The 21,442-nt window shown below is 43.9% G+C and overlaps 2 protein-coding genes across 4 annotated transcripts; both read right to left on the bottom strand.

Moving 5' to 3' along the window:
- Positions 1-1,021: 1,021 nt before the first annotated feature.
- On the bottom strand, positions 1,022-21,053 carry LOC140822605 (uncharacterized). Of its 3 annotated transcripts, none has more exons than XM_073183391.1 (11): positions 20,906-21,053; positions 20,076-20,228; positions 19,564-19,972; positions 19,292-19,471; positions 18,996-19,193; positions 3,859-4,145; positions 2,898-3,133; positions 2,547-2,805; positions 1,985-2,164; positions 1,747-1,902; positions 1,022-1,473 (listed from the first exon to the last, which is right to left on the bottom strand). In XM_073183391.1, exons 6-11 carry the CDS (start codon positions 3,886-3,888, stop codon positions 1,300-1,302), a joined length of 1,035 nt encoding a protein of 344 aa, XP_073039492.1. In that variant the 5' UTR covers positions 3,889-4,145; positions 18,996-19,193; positions 19,292-19,471; positions 19,564-19,972; positions 20,076-20,228; positions 20,906-21,053; the 3' UTR covers positions 1,022-1,299. The 3 variants fall into 3 exon arrangements, with proteins under 3 accessions (XP_073039492.1, XP_073039490.1, XP_073039491.1); XM_073183389.1 differs by having other exon boundaries at positions 19,292-19,492; XM_073183390.1 differs by having other exon boundaries at positions 19,560-19,972.
- On the bottom strand, positions 15,516-21,269 carry LOC140822630 (uncharacterized). Its single transcript, XM_073183439.1, has 10 exons — positions 21,216-21,269; positions 20,906-21,052; positions 20,280-20,360; positions 20,076-20,178; positions 19,824-19,898; positions 19,292-19,473; positions 18,996-19,193; positions 18,335-18,516; positions 18,201-18,282; positions 15,516-15,758 (listed from the first exon to the last, which is right to left on the bottom strand). The coding sequence occupies exons 1-10, from the start codon at positions 21,267-21,269 to the stop codon at positions 15,516-15,518; spliced, it is 1,347 nt and encodes a 448-aa protein (XP_073039540.1).
- Between the last annotated feature and the right edge of the window lie 173 nt (positions 21,270-21,442).

Consider the following 21,442-nt stretch of genomic DNA (forward strand, 5'->3'; position numbering starts at 1 on the left):
CATCATTATTCAGATGTAACTTTTAGCTAGCGCTGCTTTAGAATCTCGGTCCACAAGATATTAAATCAAAAGGTCGTAACCAATTTCGAAGGTTATTTTTCCTTCTTTTCCTTTCTTTTCTTCTTGTGTGTTGTAGTCTCCTCTGTGGTTAAGCACATTTAGTTAAACGTGAAGTTGGTGAAAACATACCACTGCTATCAGCGAAAATACACCACTCCGGTCAATGAAACGATCGAGGTGGTTGTGGTTCTTAAGAAGAAAATTAGAGATTCCATATACTAGGCCAGATAAAAACCTGCCAAACTACAGCCCTTCTGTGTGCAAAAATGAGTACAAACATCTTTTGCATAAATTTGATGTCACGTCTCTCCCCGGAGAGAGGTTTAAACCACTACACTATACCTCTCCCCCAATGTAATAAAAAAAGAGTAAACATTACATTGTATTCATTGCTCACTGAGTCTAAAATAGTTTTAGTCTAATAATATTGTATTAAAACAGAAAACACATGTTCAAACTCTGGAGTTGAATAATGCTCAACTCCTAGTTGAATCCAAAGTCTTGGGTCGAATGAGATCTCTGGAGGCATCAGGGTTCTTGTAATATCTAGCACAAAACAGCTTTGTGGTGAAGTATGTACATGCCAAATATCTTGGAGGAGAGGCGAATTTTATGCTACATTGGGAATGTTACTCCCTGTGTGAGATTAACAATTAGATGAAGTGACCCACCCACGTTCATCCTACATGGGGAGTAAAAGGAAAATGGTTTGTTGTGATTGAAGAGCTAAAGACAAACAAAATAATACCATATCCACCTCTTAAGCCTTATGAGCTTAATGGGACGGAACCAAACTTGAGTTTATATCCAGAGTTAATATATAGCTTAAAATGCTTTACCCAGCAAATGATTTTTTCCTTTCCATGGAATTTTGAAGTGAGTAGCGTATTAGCCAAACCATAGCAAACCCGAACCCCAGAGTAGATAAAGCAACATAGACCGCAATGTCGTACCAGTGAATGCGAATAAATAAAAATCAGAAGCCAAAAATTACATCACATTCTCCTTGACAAGCCTATACAAAATGTTGCACAGCTATACAAATCCTCGGATGCTTACAAAAGGCAACCAACCAAAAAAGAAGCATTGGGCCAGCGAAAGATGAAAAAGAATGACCCGGTCAGCAAGAAATTTGAATTAGAGAACTAAAAAGGTGAAGATCAACGTTGAATTGATCGATCCATCATAAAAGTATATCAGGGCCAGCAAGATTCAACTTATGTATCTTACTAAAATGCACTAATCAGCGTAGTCACTATTTAGGAAGCTTCCGTATTTGGTTCCACTTAGAGTCTTGTTAACATCATCCCAGTTCTTCATGTGCTCGGACAATGATCCTTTGTGTATCTTCACTTGCCGACTAGTTAACTCCATTTTCGGTAACCCAAGAAAATCTAGAATATCCCCTAGTTTCTGAAAAATAACATGCCACAATGAAGAACGGTGAATTATTTTATCCCACTGGATAAATGAACCGTCTATATCTAAGTTTGGATCAATTGAGGACAATGTCCAAGAATTTTGCTGCAGTTATTGAATTTGAACCCAAATTTCCATTCTATTTTCCAAATTCTTTTACCCAGAATCACCGGACTGATTTCTTAAACCTATGACCATCGAGGTCGAACATGAAACAGTGCTTTTTAACATGTTAAATATTTTGATCAAAAGCTGAAAAGCACTCACAGTTCGATTCTTTATGAGATCTTCATAGTAGAGAACAATGTGCCTGGTGTTGGTGAAATAATCCAATGCTTCCAAGACCATCTTCTCCATGAGTTTCAAATCCATTACCAGTGATGTTGAGTTGATTACAGGTTTGTATGTAGATAGAGTCTCCGCCTGCATTAAGCATGCAAAAATATTAGATCTTCATACAACGGTGCAGTTGGTTATACAAGAGGATGAAGAAGGAAATCATTACCTCTTCGTGTGTGTGCACATGGGACTTGTGCGTACCGTTCAGGAGTTTAGCATATCTATCGTAAGAATTTGCTAGCACTGAGACCATCCTACGAAGTAAATTTCTTCGGAAGAGAAATATTACTGAAACACCTCTATCATTGAAATATTCAAGGATTTCTTTATGGTATTCCATCAATCCCTGAATTAGAAATAATGAAAATGATTGGTGTTTGTTTTTTAAGGACTGAGCACCTACTCTTATGTCAAAAGCCACAATCAATAGTAACTGGATAATTAAAATTCTTTCAGTTATACAACAACTCAAACACCATGATCCTACCGCCATCCCATATAGGCAGACTTATAGACGATCAGGGGCAATTATAGCTTCTCAATGGTTATACTTGTGATGGGAACTATTAAATAAGCAACTGAGACTGAGGAACGGATTTCGATTCGAGTAATATGAGATTGGTGCTAATCACGACCACTCCGGGTAATACTACAATCAGTTGCGTAAAAAAATAGAATGGCTAGATGAAAAAAATAAATCGGTAAGAAAAAAGTATGTGATATTTTACCTGATTAAGCATCCACTTGAAGCCAACGGCAGCCGAGCAATGATTCTTGGAAGCACTAGTAAGCCAGTCCAAATTGTAAACATGATCCAGAGTCATCAAAATTGAAGAAATATTACTTCTTCTCTCCTTAACTGAGAATATCTCTCCATTGGAACTTACATTAGTATGGCTATTCAATAGAGTCTCAAACCATCCACTCCCAGATCTTTGCATTGACAGAATAGTGAATAGTCGCACCGGATTACAGGCACATTCTGCCCTAGTATACATAAAAGAGCATGCATTTAAAACCAAATCCTATGGGCTATGGGAAATTGCAAATTTTGAATCAAACACAGGTCTCACAATTACCTGCTAAAGGTGGTGGGATTTGGGTAGTACAACTGTGGAGTTTGAGATCTATCAACGCCGTTTGTATGGCAATGCCTCGTATTAATTTCGATGTTTAGGAATTTTGTTTGGCTAAGAAAATTGGTTTGCTTTAGACAGACCGAGCATATATAAACACCACACACCACGGCAAAAACTAAGACTATCATCCTTAATGAAGCTGGGGATTTCTTGGGAGATTTTACAGTTATGTTGCCCTGTTGATTGCAAAGGGAAAACATTTAACACTGTCAAACTAAGAGTTTATTTAATTCGTATCTTACAAGATTATATCTTTCTAATATATGTTTATATATTTATTTATTTATCTCAGAACATAGTACTAGAATCTACATCACAATCTCACAACTTTTTCCTCATTTCTAATCAATGGAATTTCAAAAATTTCAGCAGTTGTAAAGATGTCTACCAAGATATAAGGGAAAATGGAAAACAACAGCAAGACATTTGAAACACAAAAGAGAAGAGGAAAGTAGCTTGCAAAGCCATCTCAAGAAGAGAAACAAATGGCCAACTGCCAAAGATAGCAAATAATATTGAACACGAGTACAGCTAAAAAAACACCACATTTTACAGGGAGCAAAAACCCAAACCTCAGCTTCTCTCATGCATTCAAATAAGACATAGATGCGGATATCGCAACTTTTTCAAAAGGACACCCCATGCACCTCAAAACTCATCCCAAAGTTCCCAACCCAGAAATATACAAATCCAAACTCCAATCAGATTCCAGAATTCCCAGAACATAATATACATAATCTAACCTCCACCCCTCCCTCCCAAAAAAAAAAAACTGAATTCTTGACGTGAGGAGCAACCCCACTACTTCAAACTTAAAAGACTCAAACCCATACAACTAAGAAAAACTTATTAACTAAACCAAGCAAAGAAGAAACGCAATAAAAGAAAAGAAAAAACTCACCTTGGTGAAGAGACGGATGTCTTCGGCCATTATACCTCGCAAGAATGAAATAAAACCAAAGAAGGTTCTTTACCCGACTGTAATATCTGTGTGTGTAATATAATGTACCACATTAGCTGTAAGAAATTGCGCAATGTAGTAAGCAGTGGAGAAAAACAACCAAAGCTCCTCGTTAAGCACAAAGACGTTGATGGGTACAGCTGGGGGGCTGGGTACTCTTCCCTCTTCTCTCTTGCCTCGGCCTTTTTTGCCAGGCTTTTCATACTACTACAAGAAATTGATTCTTTCTAGCAAGTATAAAATATACTACAACAAGAAATTGTTTCTTTCTTGCAAGTATAAAATTCAAGTTATTAATTATTCTAGCTAGAGGTGTAGAGGGTTAAATAAACAAGTAATTGTAGAGTTTTGATGTGCTCAAAAATCGAACTTTATTCTTCCAAAGGAAAAAAAATTCAAACTTTAACAGAAATAATTCTTAATCAGTACAAACTACTGTAATCTAATAATTTTCTTGAAACGAACAACTAAATAAAACACATAATTTAAGGCATGGCAGCGCGTAAAAGCTGAGTGGCTGATGCTATTTACACCAACAACCCACTACGCGTGTGGCAAATATACTTGTTCTTGTTTATTGTTTTTTTTAGAATAAACAGTGCATTATTATATAATAAATTATTTTACAAATTACTTTCTTTGTTCCAAATATCTTATACATATTACTCTTCATTTTCGATTGTCCTAAATATATAATACATTTTATACGTTAGTTATATTTATTCTTATTTTTTACTAATATAATTTTTGATATCGCTGAAATCGGTGATGCTAGCTGGGAGGTCAGATCCCTGCTTGGAGAGCTCGGACCAACCGTTTGAACTCTGTCTGGGAGGTCGGATCTTCACCTTGGGAGCTCGGATCAGACACCTCGAAATCCAGAAACACAAACAAGAGTGTTAGAAGAGGGCCGGAAGGTTGTTCCGGCGTAGCCCCTCCGACGCTCAAGTCAGAAAACTGAGAGAGAAAGCGGTGTGTGCAAAGAGAATGTGAAAAAGTATGAATTGCTAAAACAATGAACGGAACCTGGTATTTATAGGAGAACAATAGAGTCCTAGTTTTGGTAGGTTTCGATCTTCAGAATTTTCGGAAGATTTGATTAGATCTTTACCCAGATTTGATTTAGATATTGCCAGATTTAATTTAGATTTCCGATGGGCTTTATTTTTCTGGGCTTTTGATATCCACGGGCTACGCACTTCACATCTGAGGAAGGGCTCTCGCAGGCATGAGCCCATGTGATGTCAAGACCTTATGGGAGCTCAGCTCGGGAGCTCGGCCGAGGGTCTCCGATCGTCCCGATAATACTTTCTTGGAGGTCGGCTCGGGAGGTCGGCCAGGGAGGTCGGCCGACCTCCAATCGCTGTAACTTCTGACATGGGAGATCGGCCAGAGATGACCTCCCGGATGACCTCAAGTGTCCTGCCTGCTGGGCTCTACTTGAGATGGGCTATCGAGAGCAGGCCGAGCCCATCCTCCCATCGGGGGTATCACGATTCCCCCCCCCCCCCCCCTCAAGTCGAGCTGACGTTGAAGACCTAAAGCTCGTAGTTTCCTGAGCTCTCGATGGCCCATGATTACTCTGAGCTCTCTGCCTTTGAACTGCCATGAGCTGACGTTGAAAACCAAAAAGCTTGCGGGTGCCTGAGCTCCCGTTAGCTCTTGGCTGTACCGAGCTTCGAAGCTTTATTGTTGCGCTGATCTAGGATTACCAAGTTATAGGGAGTTCTTCCCTCCGAACGTGAGTCTCTACAGATGAGCGTAGTTTTCGATCGTCCTGAGCTAGAAGGTGAAGTTCTTAGTCGGGCCGTGGCTAAACAGGGCACTCCACTCTGTGGTAAAGTTCTAGCTGTGCTGAGCTTAGCTTGTTACCGTCTTGCCCTGGGAGGTGAAAATTTCAGCTGAGACAATTAATTAAGCACAGTACTCTACTCTGTTAAGTTGTTTCGAGAGGCTCCATCTGAGCTGATCTGATCCTCCCCGCTTTTAATCTAGCCGATTAGGTTCCCACCCCTGCTGATCTGACCCTAAGCTGAGGTTCCTAGCCCAAGGCCTTGCGTATTCCTGAGCTGGCAATGAAACGTCGCTGCCACTTGTCCGTTCATGGGCAATCCTCGCGCATCCCGAGATGATCCTAGCCATCCACGTCGCCTGAAATCAACGGTTCGATTTCCCCAGGGTCCCTCTATAAATAACATCCCAAACCCCACTCAGTCACTCTTACGCTTTGATTTCTTCACCTCGGCTCCGACCCTCCACAAGACTTCTCATTTTCCAATTCCCTGTTTCGTCCTCCCGATCGCTCGTAGGTACTGCTATTATGGTTTTCCCCAACGCTTCTTCTTTGTCGACCTCCGAGGGGATATTCCGCGAGGTGGATCAGTATGATCCCCTCACGGAAGTTGTCTCGAGGTCCAGTGAGTATCCTGAGATGGTGGGGGTCAGCCCCCGCCTTGCTGTTGGTGATGATGGCGCAGCCCTGAACCAGCTCAGCCTCAGTTATCCAGAGGAGCCAATCAGGACGTTTGACCCCTGGTTCGAGCTCCACCCCTCTTGGCTGGATGCCTCGGATGAACTTCGCATCCGAGCTATTTCCTGTGCCCCTGCAGATTATAACTTTAAATTCCCCCATTCCGAGGATAGGGCTAATAACCCTCCACCTGGCTACTACACTTTCTACCAAGACCAGCTAGAGGCTGGTCTTCGATTTCCCCTTCCTTCTTTCTTCCAACAGCTCAGTCAATTTTACCAAATTCACCTCGGCCAGTTTACCCCCAATGCCTTTCGTACCTTGTGTAATTATGTAGTTCTCTTCAAAGCCTTAGGTTTTGAGGTCGACCCCATTTCTTTCTCCCATTTCTATCTCCCTAAGAGGTCAGAAGAGGGGCCCTTTTATTTCTCAGCTCGGCCAAGCTGCCAATTCTTCGAGGGGGCACCTTCTTCCAACAAATTTTGGAAAAACCATTACTTCTTCGTTCAACCCTCGGACTCGTGGGACATCTGCTCTCGCTGGAGGGCAGCTCTCCCTGAACTGCCTGTTCCTCCCTCAGGTTTCCGCAAGAGCCACACTTTTCTCGGACCTTTCGGGGCCATCAAAGGCCGGCGCTTCCATACACCCACCCTCTTAGCCGAGGACCTCTTGAGCTACTATGGGCTCAGCTCTGCTAATATCCCTTCCCAAGGCAACGAGGGTATGGAACTCAGCTCGGCTACTGTTGGCTCCCCCTTCCCTTATTATGATATTTCATTATTTTTTATTTATCTATTTATATATTTTTGTTGAGCTTCTGTTTTTGTCTCAGCTAACAGAGTCATGAATGCTCTCATCAAGAAAGCCGAGGCTCGTCGGCAGCAGAAGGCCAGCTCGGCCGCTGTAAACAAAGGAAAAGCCGTTGCTGCTGAGGTCACGGCGGAGGAGGTCACCATCGTTTCCACTGCTGAGGCTCAAGCAATTCCCCTGATCTCTTCTCGGAAGCGCCGAGCCCCCGAGACCCCCCGCCCTCATGGGCAGTCTCCGAGTAGCGGGGAGCTTGGACCCCCCCCCTAACTGAAGCACTGCCCCTTCGACAGATGAGGTCAGATAACTCCTCCCAAGTCCTCCGTTGCCGCTCCAACCTGTACGATATGTACCGGGAGGATCTTCGCATCGTGGGGTCAGGGCCATCTCCTCTCGCCGGGGCTGTTCTTCGAGACATCGCCTCGAAGGCCGATGCAGAGTTCCTTGACGGGCTGAACTGGGCTGAGCTCGTCAGGAGGTCCACCAGCGCCAGTGCCGAGGTAGCCTCAAGTTAATTGTTTTATGCCACTTGGATTTGGCTAACTTTTTTCATATGAAGGCCGCTCTGCTGAATGCCGAGGTGGCGTTCCAGGCCAATAACTTCCGGAAACAGTCCTCCAAGGACGCCAGGTCCTTTCAATCAACCTCCGCGGAGCTGGAGAGCAGACTTACTGCCATGACAGAGGCCTTGGAGAAGGAGCAGGCCAACGCAAAGCGACGGGAGGCTGACATGCGGGAGGGGTTCGCCGCTGAGACCATGAAGCTGAAGAATGAGTTGCGCTTGGCTGAGGTAAGGCTAGAGGCTGCTCAGGAGGAGGCGAAGGCTGCTAAGGAGGAACTCAACGCGGCTCAGCAAGAAATCGTATCGGCGCGAGCTGACCTTGCTAATGGTTCTGAGGTCTTCAAGGAAGCTTACTTGAAGTCTGAGGAGTTCTGGGATGTCGTTGCTGACAAGGCTCTCAACTTTGTTTATGTGGGCTTCGATGGTGCCGTGGCCCAGTTCAAAGAAGCTGGCTATCCTCCTGAGGGGACCTCTGCCGACTTCTTGGATGCTAAGAAGGTCGTGGAGAACCTCCCTCCTGATGTATGAGCAGCGGTCCTCCCCCTAGCTGTATTACATTCGTGATGAACTTATTTTATATAAGATTGTATTATGCTTATCATTTTTCGCACCGGGTCCGCTTCTCATATTTAGGTCAGCACCCAAAGCAATAAATTAACTCACGCTAAAGAGGTCGGCTGGGCTCTTGGAGCTCGGCCAAACTCTTGAACAAAATAATAAACCGAGGTAGCACTGAGAGAGGTCGGCTGGGCTCTTGGAGCTCGGCTGAACACTTAACATAATAAACCGACGAGGTAGCACTGCGAGAGGTCGGCTGGGCTCTTGGAGCTCGGCCAAACACAAACAAAATAACAAACCGAGAAGGTAGCACTGAGAGAGGTCGGCTGGGCTCTTGGAGCTCGGCCGAACACTTGACATAATAAACCGACGAGGTAGCACTGAGAGAGGTCGGCTGGGCTCTTGGAGCTCGGCCAAACACTTAAACAATATAATAAATCAACGAGGTAGCACTGAGAGAGGTCGGCTGGGCTCTTGGAGCTCGGCCAAACACAAACAAAATAATAAACCGAGGAGGTAGCACTGAGAGAGGTCGGCTGGGCTCTTGGAGCTCGGCCGAACACTTGACATAATAAATCATAAGATCATGCTCCGAGATTAGTAGGGTCAGCTCGGCCACATACTTGGCCAAATTTGATACTGGGTTAAATGAAGTTCAGGCCGAGCTGAGGTGAGCGGGTTTAGTCTGAACTCTCTGACGCCGAGCCCTTATCATACTTGGCGTGACCAAGATGAGGTGAGCTCTGGGCTCCTGAACTGACTGAGGGTGAAAACCCTTTTGATACTTGACGTGACCAAGATGAGGTGAGCTCTGGGCTCCTGAACTGACTGAGGGTGAAAACCCTTTTCATACTTGGCGTGACCAAGATGAGGTGAGACCTGGCCTCCTGAACTAACTGAGGGTGAAAACCCTTCTCATACTTGGCGTGACCAAGATGAGGTGAGCTCTGGGCTCCTGATCTGACTGAGGGTGAAAACCCTTCTCATACTTGGCGTGACCAAGATGAGGTGAGCTCTGGGCTCCTGATCTGACTGAGGGTGAAAACCCTTCTCATACTTGGCGTGACCAAGATGAGGTGAGCTCTGGGCTCCTGATCTGACTGAGGGTGAAAACCCTTCTCATACTTGGCGTGACCAAGATGAGGTGAGCTCTGGGCTCCTGATCTGATTGAGGGTGAAAACCCTTCTCATACTTGGCGTGACCAAGATGAGGTGAGCTCTGGGCTCCTGATCTGATTGAGGGTGAAAACCCTTCTCATACTTAGCGTGACCAAGATGAGATGAGCTCTGGGCTCCTGATCTGACTGAGGGTGAAAACCCTTCTCATACTTGGCGTGACCAAGATGAGGTGAGCTCTGGGCTCCTGATCTGATTGAGGGTGAAAACCTTTCTCATACTTGGCGTGACCAAGATGAGGTGAGCTCCGGGCTCCTGATCTGACTGAGGGTGAAAACCCTTCTCATACTTGGCGTGACCAAGATGAGGTGAGCTCCGGGCTCCTGATCTGACTGAGGGTGAAAACCCTTCTCATACTTGGCGTGACCAAGATGAGGTGAGCTCTGGGCTCCTGAACTGGCTGAGGGTGAAAACCCTTCTCATACTTGGCGTGACCAAGATGAGGTGAGCTCTGGGCTCCTGATCTGATTGAGGGTGAAAACCCTTATCTGCAATAATAATAATTTCTAACAAAAATGCATAATTTTATTAATGTATCTGAATAAAGCATCAAAACCTGACGTCCTTGCATCGAAAGTAAATGACATAAAAAAAAACTAAAGCTTCTAGCAATATCTAAGCATAGTATTTGCGAAGGTGATAAGCATTCCACGGCCTCTTCAATTTCTTCCCTGTCCAGTCTTCTAAGTAGTAGGCACCCGAGCTGAGCTTTTCCACCACTTTAAAAGGCCCTTCCCATTTTGGATCGAGCTTTCCAACCTTCTCTTCCTGAACCTTTTTAAAGACCAGGTCTCCTACCTGGAAGCTCCTCTGAATGACCTTTTTGTTGTAGGACTGGGCTATGCGTCTCTTGTAAGCTTCCATTCTTATGGCCGCGGCTTCTCTTTTTTCTTCCACGAAATCCAAGTCTGCTGCTCGTCTCTCATTGTTTTGCTCATCATAGAATGTGACGCGAGGTGTCTCTTCACCGATCTCCGCCGGAAGCACGGCTTCATTTCCATAGACTAGGCTGAAAGGCGTCTCCCCCGTGCCTATTTTTGGGGTGGTCCTGTATGACCAAAGCACGCTGGGGAGTTCCTCCACCCAATTACCTTTCGCGCTCCCGATTCTGGTCTTCAGGCTCTGCACTAAGGATCTGTTGGTGACCTCCACTTGGCCATTGCATTGAGGGTAGGCCACGGAGGTGAAGTGCTGCTGGATCTTCATCTCTTTACACCAGGCTTGGATCCGGCTTCCTTGAAATTGCCTTCCGTTGTCGGATATCAACTTCCTCGGGACCCCAAGCCTGCAGACGATGTTCTTCCAGAGAAATTTGAGTACCTCATTTTCAGTTATCTTAGCCAAAGCCTCAGCCTCTACCCACTTTGAGAAGTAATCTATGGCCACGAGCAAGAATTTTTTCTGGGCTGGGGCCGGGGGAAAAGGTCCCACAATGTCGATCCCCCATTGGTCAAACGGGCAGGCGGCCACAATACTCTTCATTAGGGCAGCTGGTTGATGTTGGAGCTTACCATGACGTTGGCAGCTGTCGCATGAGATGACGATGGCTAGAGCATCTTTTAACATAGTGGGCCAGAAATATCCGGCCAAGAGTGCCTTTCGTGCTAGAAAGTAAGATCCCAAGTGATTCCCGCAACAGCCTCCATGAATCTCTCTTAGTACATAGTTAGCTTGCTTGGGACCCAAACACTTGAGAAGAGGCCGAGAGGCTGACCTCTTGTAAAGAGTTCCGTTGATCATTACAAACCGAAGGCTTCTTCGCTTCATCCTGTAAGCCTTCTTCGGATCTTCGGGGAGCACCCCATCTTTCATGTAATCTAATAACTCGGCGCGCCAGTCATTGTCTTCATGCTCAGGAGAGGGGTAGTGCACAGAAGGGCTTAGCTCTACTTGGACCACCACCTCTCTTGATTTCCAGCTGTGGAGCGAGCTGGCCATTTTAGCAAGGGCGTCGGCTCCCTCATTCTCCTCTCGGGGGATCTGCTTAAAAACCAGTTCTGTAAAGAGTTCTTTAGCTGCTTCCACCGCTTTTACGTATTCTATCAATCTTTCATTCTTGATGTCGTATGATCCATTCATTTGGTGGGCCACCAGCTGAGAATCAGAGAAGATGTGGACTCGAGCTGCTCCGACCTGCCGTGCTGCTCTTAGACCCGCTAAGACCGCTTCGTATTCTGCCTCATTGTTGGATGCCCTAAAGTCAAGCCTCACGGCTAACTTTAGTTCATCCCCTTTTGGAGAGATTAATAACACACCAACTCCGCTGCCTTCATTGGTGGATGAACCATCCACATAGACCTTCCAAAGATCTTCCATCTCCACACGCAAAGTCTCGGCCAAGAAATCGGCCAAGGCCTGCGCTTTGATTGCGGTTCGAGGCCCATATTGAATGTCATATTCCCCTAGTTCAGTGGTCCACTTTACCAACCTTCCTGAGATATCAGCATGCGTCATTATTTTCCCGAGAGGGCTGTTGGTGAGGACCATAATGGGGTGAGATAGAAAGTAAGGCCTTAGTCTTCGAGCTGTTGTGACCAAGGCCAGAGCGAGCTTCTCCACAACTGTATATCTGAGCTCCGCTCCCTTGAGGGCGTGAGAGATGTAATATACGGGGCTTTGTTCCGTGCCTTTCTGCCTGACCAAGACTGAACTAACAACCATCTCAGTGGCCGAGAGGTAGACATACAATGGTTCCCCTGGGGCTGGTTTGGCTAATATGGGGAGCTCCGCCAAATGCTTCTTCAGATCCTCGAATGCCTTCACGCATTCTTCATCCCACTCGAATTTTTTAGCTTTCCTGAGGACTCGGAAGAAGGGTAAACTACGATGTGCCGCTCTTGAAATGAATCGTGACAAAGCGGCGATTCTCCCGGCGAGCTTCTGGACCTCCTGGAGATTCCCAGGAGGTGTCATAGATTGAATAGCTTTTACTTTCTCAGGATTGGCCTCAATTCCCCTTTCTGTTACCATGTACCCAAGGAATTTCCCACTTTTGACCCCAAAAGTGCATTTTTGGGGGTTCAGCTTTAGCCTGTAAGATCTCAAAGTGGCAAAGGTCTCACGGAGATCCTTTATGAGATCAGCCGAGTTCTTCGACTTTACAAGAATATCATCCACATACACTTCCACATTTCTTCCGGCCTGGGCTGAGAAAATCTTGTCCATGAGCCTTTGATAGGTGGCTCCCGCATTTTTTAATCCGAAAGGCATCACTACATAACAAAACGTCCCTTCGGAAGTGATGAAACTCACTTTGTCCTGGTCTTCTTCTGCTAAGGGGATCTGATGGTATCCTTGATAAGCATCCATCAAACATAAGTACTGATGACCTGCGGTGGAATCAACCAGTTGGTCTATCCTCGGCAAGGGGTAACAATCTTTTGGACAAGCCTTATTAAGATCTCTGAAGTCGACGCACATTCTCCATTTTCCCGAGCTCTTGGGGACCAGGACAACATTTGATAGCCATGTTGGGAAAAAGATCTCCCTAATGTGTCCTGCCTTAAGAAGCTCGTCTACCTGTTCTTTTATTACCTTGTCTTTCTCGGGGCCAAAATGCCTCTTCTTCTGTTTGACTGGCCGGGCTTCAGGGAGAGTGTTGAGGTGGTGTTTAATTATCCCGGGGCTGATCCCCCGAAGCTCTTGTGGAGACCAAGCAAATACATCAATGTTAGTTTTTAAACAAGCCAGTAGATCATGCTTGGTTTCGGGATCAAGATCAGCCGCCACCCTGACACTCCGTTGGACCCCTATTTCCACCGTTTCTGGCTCCTCTTCTGAGGTGAGCTGAACCTCTCTTCTGGAGGTCATATTTGGTTGGGCCACAATCATCCCTACCTCGGTCCGAGATCTTTTGACTTCTTGCCTTACCTCATCCACATAACATCGTCGAGAGGGTTTCTGATCCCCCCCAACGACTCCTACTTCATTCCCCACAGGATATTTCAGCTTTTGATGATAGGTAGAGCTTACAGCTCGGAAGTCGGCCAGGGCAGGTCGGCCAAGTATTCCGTTGTAGGAAGAGGGGGCATCCACCACAGTAAAACATGTCATTTTTGTGATGCGGTGAGGTCCCGCCCCTAGGGATAAGGGGAGCATGATTTGCCCTACAGTTTGGACCGCATGTCCTGTGAAGCCAAATAAAGGCGTAGAGATATGATCAAACTCGAAACCTTCCACTTTCATTTGGTCCAGGGTTCTTTTGAAAATAACGTTAACTGAGCTTCCGGTGTCAACAAAGATTCTTGCGACGTCATAGTTGGCGATAGTAAGAGTGACTAATAAGGCGTCGTTATGAGGTGCCACAACACCTTTCATATCATCCGGCCCGAAGCCAATGACGGGGTCATCTTTGGGGGCAAGGTCTAACCCCAAACTTTCCAATCTCCGACCATGAGCTTTACGAGCCCTGCCCGAATCTCCGTCGGTGGCGCCGCCCGTTATCATGTGGATTATACCTCTGGTCGGATCATTAGCAATCTGCTGGACCTGAGGGCCTTGATGTCGCGGGGGGTCATCTCGACCCCCGCGGTTGGGTCGGTTCTCCCGGGGTTGTGGCCTCTGATTAACCCCAGGAGGTCCTCGATCCCTTCGATCATCTCGATATCTTCCTTCTGATCGAGCTAGGAGGTTCTTCATGTGAGGGTCTCTTTGCATGATTCTTTGGACCTCTTCCCCCAATTTCTGGCAATCATTGGTGACGTGACCGTACTCTTGATGGAACTCACAAAACTTATCTGAGGGCGGTAAAAGCGGCCCTTTCTCGGCTTGTTTCGGTCGATCTAGCTTTCTTCTTTCTTCACAAATGGCCATAGCTCTTTCCAAGCTCATTGCCAACGGGGCATAAGGGAAAGGTCCAGGACCTCGGCTCCGTTCCTCTGTTCTTTCTGCAGGCCTCTTCCTACTTGGTTCCACTTTCTCTTTCCCCTTATTTTTATCATCGGGTCGGATATCCACTCGCCTTTGCCTTTGTGCATCCTCAAGATTCACGTATTTCTCAGCTCGGCTCAGGAGCTCATCATAACTTTGAGGGGGTTTCTTGACCAAGGAATTGAAAAATTGTCCCCCTCGGAGCCCTTGCGTGAAAGCATTTACCAAGGTTTCTGTTGCTGCAGCTGGGACCTCCAAGGCCGCACTGTTGAATCGTCTAATGAAGTCCCTTAGTGAATCTGTATCTCCTTGTTTCAAATTGAACAGACCCAATGAGGTTTTCAAGTATTTCTTACTTGTAGCATACTGGTTTATGAATAGGGTGCTGAATTCTCGAAAGCTGGTAATGGAATGTGGCGGGAGCAAATCGAACCACCTCTGGGCGGGTCCCACTAGGGTGGTAAGGAAGACCCGGCATTTGACCCCATCTGAGTATCGGTGAAGCAAAGCAGAATTATTGAACCTTCCGAGGTGTTCTTCGGGGTCCGTACTTCCATCATAATCCTTGACGGTTGGTTGGCGGAAATTAACGGGGAGGTCTTCATTTAATATCTCGAGGGAGAGTGGGCTTTCTCTGTCCAATACGGGAGGTCGGCCCCCCATCCGCCTGCCAAGCCTCCTGATTTCCTCCCAAATGGCTTCCATATGCTCAGGAAGAGGGGGAGGAGGAGGAGGAGGAGGAGGAGGAGGAGGAGGAGGTTGTTGTGGCGGTGGTGATGGAGTACGATTTCGACGGAGGGCCTCATTCACAGACCTATTAATCAACTGGGCCAATTGATCTAGACTAAGATCAGCCACACCTCTGCCTTGGCCACCTCTGGGACCTCGGTTGCCATCTGCATGGCCCTGGTTGCCACCTCCAGGACCTCGGTTGCCATCTACATGGCCCTGGTTGCCACCTCCGGGACCTCGGTTGCCACCTCCGGGACCTCGGTTGCCATCTGCATGACCCTGGTTGCCACCTCCGGGACCTCGGTTCCCACGCGCAGGGCCTGTTCTTATACCTGTTCGTCCCCACATGTCTACGTCTTCTCAGTATATTCCCACAGACGGCGCCAATTGATATCGCTGAAATCGGTGATGCTAGCTGGGAGGTCAGATCCCTGCTTGGAGAGCTCGGACCAACCGTTTGAACTCTGTCTGGGAGGTCGGATCTTCACCTTGGGAGCTCGGATCAGACACCTCGAAATCCAGAAACACAAACAAGAGTGTTAGAAGAGGGCCGGAAGGTTGTTCCGGCGTAGCCCCTCCGACGCTCAAGTCAGAAAACTGAGAGAGAAAGCGGTGTGTGCAAAGAGAATGTGAAAAAGTATGAATTGCTAAAACAATGAACGGAACCTGGTATTTATAGGAGAACAATAGAGTCCTAGTTTTGGTAGGTTTCGATCTTCAGAATCTTCGGAAGATTTGATTAGATCTTTACCCAGATTTGATTTAGATATTGCCAGATTTAATTTAGATTTCCGATGGGCTTTATTTTTCTGGGCTTTTGATATCCACGGGCTACGCACTTCACATCTGAGGAAGGGCTCTCGCAGGCATGAGCCCATGTGATGTCAAGACCTTATGGGAGCTCAGCTCGGGAGCTCGGCCGAGGGTCTCCGATCGTCCCGATAATACTTTCTTGGAGGTCGTCTCGGGAGGTCGGCCAGGGAGGTCGGCCGACCTCCAATCGCTGTAACTTCTGACATGGGAGATCGGCCAGAGATGACCTCCCGGATGACCTCAAGTGTCCTGCCTGCTGGGCTCTACTTGAGATGGGCTATCGAGAGCAGGCCGAGCCCATCCTCCCATCGGGGTATCAATTTTCTTACCTAAGTTTAGGAAAATATAGTTATATATGTCAACTATTAACATATGTCATTGAAAAATTATGTGTGAATTTAAATATCATATTTTCAAATTCCAAGAATGATTTTAGAGTACAGATCTTTACTTTTTCAACTATCATCTATTAATTAAGGCCGAGTTCAAGTTACTTCTCAAAATAAGCAAAAATAAATAAATAAATCTTCTTGAAATTGTTGATGCACATTAAATTTGCCGATTAATATTGACCGTTGGATGGGCCTGATGCAGTGCTTGACGTCTACATTACGTTTATGCAATCCTACTACAAAAATTACCACATCGTCCCCACCTGACCACCCACATCATCTTACTAGGTTACGTGGGATGGGACACGTGTCTGTATGATGTCGTTTTGTTTCTAAATTTGTATTTGTTTCATCAATCTTTTTTACTAGGTTGTAGAATAAGAATAGTTGTTACAAATTAAATTAAAAAAAGTAGAGGTAATATGATAATTATAAATACTTAATAAGAATAATGTAAGAAAATCGTATCAGGGACCAATTCATGTTTCCATTTAGAATATGTCTTTTGTAAGACGATCTCATGAATCTTTATCTGTGAGACGAGTCAACCCTATCGATATTCATAATGAAAAATAATACTCTTAGTATAAAAAATAATATTTTTTCATGGATGACCCAAATAAGAGATCCGTCTCACAAATATGATCCGTGAGACCGCCTCATACAGATTTTTACTATTATAAATACTTAATAAGAATAATGTAAGATAATCATATCTGGGACCAATTCATGTCTCAACTTTAACATAGTAATAGGTATATGACCTCCTCAATATTAAATATGCTTTGCAACTCATTCTAGTAAATATAGAATCACAATTTGGTGCAAAAGGCAAAGTGGTATAACAGGTGGGAAAAACAGCATTCATGAGAAATATTCGTGCTTTAATTATTGAATGCTTTTGCTTTGAATTGACGACACATCCATTTTCATATGGAGAAATTTTACTATGAAATTCTCTAAAAGTGTTTGTAACTTCTAAAAAATATTAAAATGAAAAGTGAAGAATCATTTTCTAAAAAAACTACACATATATATACACACAAACGCCTTTTTTTAGAAGAACTACAAGGACCTTTTTATAAAAAAAGAAAAATAAGCATCTTTTTGGAATCCATAAAAGTGGAATGATGATTAAATCAGCCACTCTTTGGGCCACCTTGTATATTGTTTTAGCTGGTAGCTTAGTTGGAGAGGGGGCGCAAATTGAGTCATATGCCTTGTTGATATAAAACAGACATTCGAAATTTTCAAATTTATTTCTGTCAAAAGATTAAGGGATTTGGTTGGATTAATTAATTATACCTTCGAAATTCATTTGGTTAGGTCTGATGAATTTAATTTAGATCATATTCACCTTATCGACTCGCACAAAATTCTTGCGAAACTTTGTCATGATTTAATTTTGTAAGACGAATCTCTTATTCGAATCATGAAAAACCTGAATATTCATCATAACCAAATCCTTGCTTGGATTAAATATATCCAATATGGTATTTTCGGGATTCAATATCCAATAAGGTATTCGAATCTTTACGATGATGGATACCTCATCTCATTCAATATATATGCGGATCAATGACATATGTATGATATACCACTCTTCTATATATATGCATGTATACATATTGAAAGAGGAGATGTACCAAACGGAATAATATGAAATGAATTTGCTAACGCGGCTGACACTAGCACAAATGTTAAAAACTTCTCGAGTAGTTTTGGAGCTACGAGGCTGAGAAGTCAACAGTTTTCTCGAAAGAGTTAGGCCGTTTGGATTGAGAATAATATCGCGGGTAATATTCATCCATCATTCTACACTTGACATCTCTTACTAGTCTATGATTTATAAAAATTGATCCACATGTGAAGATTTTTTTTTTAAAAATGAAGACTGACTCACCATAACTTTCAGTATAGCATTTTCATCGCATCCAATATCAGTGGACGAGATGTGATTAGAACCGTTACCATCTTCGTGAGTCCTAATACTACCAGAGGATATCATAACTTGTGAAGATCCTTGGGTGCAAGTACCATCTCCAAGCAGAGGATTTGCCGAGTTCTTCTAGGGAACTGATCCATAAAAGTCCCATAAACTGGTCTTTACACATTTGGAAGCTTGAACCATTCGCTATGCGAGTCAGCGAGTGTAGTGTAGTCCTTGTAATTTTCATAAGCTGGGGTTCTTCAGTGCCTAGACGCCTACCAACAGCAACCTTTTCACAACACATTAATTGCCAACGTCTCCAAAGAATAAAAGAAGAGCTAATGACAAATTAATCATTTCCAGAAATATATTATAGAGGACTTCGGAGCACCCTTTTTATGCTCTTACCATCCCCAAAACACAATGCTTACTGGTTGATGACTCAGCATGCTAGCATCCATACAAACAATGGACGATCAGATATGCATGACAATGTGGCTAACAAACGTAATGAGATATGATTAATGGTAGAAATTCATCTCCATGAACTAATTATCCTACTTTACTGAATGAAAGCAGAACCCTCCAACTGAATAATCAATTTTGCAATAATCATACAGATTAATTTCCATTTCTAAAGCTCTTTGACGACAATGTTTATTCTATTTGAAAGCAAATAAATTATTCCAGGAAACTCCAAGATACTTGACATAGAAATATAACGAAAAAATACAAAAAATTTAGTATAGGGTCATGAACATGTAAAACCTGAAGTGAAGTTGCAAGGGCATCTAAGCGCAAGTTGCCAAGGGTTGCTTCTTCATTCAGTGTCAGAAAAGTCAACAATGCCTCTTTCAAGGGCTTAAGCAAACTCAGATCTTTAGTGGTCAAAGGACCCAAATGGGATGAGGCAACCTTAAGTGCACTATGATGCTCACCATTGCGGACAAGCTTCAGGAATTCAACCTGCATTCAGAATAAAATTCAGATTGATTTCTTTCTATCTTATAGGAAAGGTGTTTTTTTAAATATTTCAACAGAAGAGATGCAAAACATAAATCAACCTGTATCAGTTGGAATAACAACAAAGGGTTCTCAGTACAAAATTCTGGATCCAAATAATTTATATGTTCAACAACCTCCACTGCCATTCCCTTGCTAGCTAATTCCTTTATGCCCAGGAAAATCTCATACTTGTCTGCTCTCTTGCTCAAAGTGTCCACCAAGGACGACGTATTCAAATCCTCTGGAACAAGGTCGCAAAACTGAAGTACATATTAATTAAATCAGCACCTACTTCCGTAATCACCGACCATGACACAAAATCAGTACCTACTTCTGTAATCGCCTAGCATTTTTGCGTCGCCAAGAGATTTAGTGACACTAAGGTCATGTTTGCAACTTCCAGTTATAATTCTTGATTCTCATTTCTCCCTCTCCATCTCCTGTGCTTGCTCCTTTCCCCAGTTCCTGTACTTCTGTTTCTTTGCACAATTTTGCCGTCATGTGATTGACATGTTTCACTGGTGCTGAAGTCTTTGTTCAGAGTGATTGAGTTGGAGCAATATCATTCTTCCATGTATGCATTTGGCATGCCCAGCATATCTATTCTAGTTTCTGAAGAACCCTCCACATGAGCATTATTCACTGACATATCACTGTCAGAAACCACTGAACAATAATGAGATGTACAATCAGGCTCTAATTGATCTCTACAGTTGAGGTTCCAGTGATAACTTGCATTCCTTTTGGGCAAGTTCATGAAATCAAATGAAAATGAAATTTAATAGTTGAAAACATCCAAGAACTCTAGCCATAACAAAAATTGAAAAGAATTAAGCCTTTTACCAGCGGTTATGGGACCAGAATCCACAATATCCCTGTAAATACAGTACTCCTGAACAAGTTCGTCAAGCACTGAGACATCTAATCTCATCCGGCTCAGTTCATTCTGTGACAATCAAGATAAAGTGATTGCCCCAAATGCTTTAAAGTGATTCCCTAGTAATCAAATTAAAAATCTTAGTCATACTAAAGGCAAATTAGAAATACAAATGCAGCAAACAAGTCATCAAGCTGCAATGACAAAATCGCCCATTGGATAGGACAGCTAACTGAATCACTTTGTGATTTCTACCATAGAATGTGCTGGTCATAGCTCATTATCCAGTGCAATTTGCACCATATGGCATTCTGTAAGCCTCTTATCTCAAATAAAATGTCCACTTGAAGACAGACAATTTCTTACTCCTTCTCACAGTATGATTGAAAAAACCATGTATTTTAGTGTGATACCTCCATCCGTAATTGACTTTTAATCAAATAAATTTTAAACTAATCCAGCGATTCCTTCCAGCTAAATTCATTAGCTCAAATATTTATTAAAGCTTAACTAGTTTACACACCAGATTCAGGCTTAAGGGGGAACCAATGAATCAAGGGACAAGTTAATTCACTCCGAGGGATAACTTATGTCGATTTCTAGCACCTTGCTCTCCTCCCGCTCACAGCTTCTGTTTCAAATTTAATACAGTTTTCTATCTACTCAAAACATCCATCCAGACACAAGGTTAACATTCAACTCAAGAATCCATTCCAAGGTTCCAACCCCAGGCAATCCAGCCAACATAAATAATCGATCAAATTCGGCTTGAAACTAGAACGTATATCGAGCAAACCTGGGTTGAAACGGAGGAGCCGATGAACTGAAGCAGCATAAATGAATGGAAGATAGCGGCGGTCTCCGAGGAAGGTGGAGAATAAACGGGGTTGAAACTGAATCGGAGTGCCCGCAACCATTCCGCCTCGCCTCTCACCTCTATCCGCTGCGGGGAAATTTAGGGAAAAGGGAGTCAAATACAACTTATTTAAAAAAAAGATTGAGATGTCAATTTATGTAAATGTCTCTGTTTTGTTAAGTTTAAAATCGATTACCTCTTCTTCAATCCTCTCACTTCTTCATTTCTCTTAATCCTAAATTTCCCCAACCCTACGCAGTCGACTTCCCTCATTTTGCTCGTCGACTAAATCCGCATCGACCATCGACGGAACACGTTTATTTATTTGCAACGCATCCGAGAAATGGCTGAACAAAATACGGTATGCTCACTTTTAATCTGTTATTTGATTCTTCGTGCGTGTGCTTTGAAAGAAATGGTAGAAACGTTGTGTTGAGGAAGAAAGGGTGCGTGTGTTGAACGTATGATGGTTGAGGA

Source organism: Primulina eburnea, unplaced genomic scaffold (assembly GCF_022965805.1).
Source record: "Primulina eburnea isolate SZY01 unplaced genomic scaffold, ASM2296580v1 ctg973_ERROPOS1174311, whole genome shotgun sequence".
NCBI lineage: Eukaryota > Viridiplantae > Streptophyta > Magnoliopsida > Lamiales > Gesneriaceae > Primulina > Primulina eburnea.

What these genes read in the sequence shown, in the direction of transcription:
- LOC140822605 (XM_073183391.1), bottom strand. Translation starts at nt 3,888, where the DNA reads ATGGCCGAAGACATCCGTCTCTTCACCAAG. An exon ending in ACATCCGTCTCTTCACCAAG is followed by an intron (nt 3,134 to 3,858) that starts GTGAGTTTTTTC and finishes TGCAATCAACAG; the next exon opens with GGCAACATAACTGTAAAATC. An exon ending in TCAAGTGGATGCTTAATCAG is followed by an intron (nt 2,165 to 2,546) that starts GTAAAATATCAC and finishes TTTCTAATTCAG; the next exon opens with GGATTGATGGAATACCATAA.
- LOC140822630 (XM_073183439.1), bottom strand. Translation starts at nt 21,269, where the DNA reads ATGGTCGATGCGGATTTAGTCGACGAGCAAAATGAGGGAAGTCGACTG. An exon ending in TGTTATTCCAACTGATACAG is followed by an intron (nt 19,194 to 19,291) that starts GTTGATTTATGT and finishes TTCTGAATGCAG; the next exon opens with GTTGAATTCCTGAAGCTTGT. An exon ending in AAATCCTCTGCTTGGAGATG is followed by an intron (nt 18,283 to 18,334) that starts GTACTTGCACCC and finishes TGGTAGTATTAG; the next exon opens with GACTCACGAAGATGGTAACG.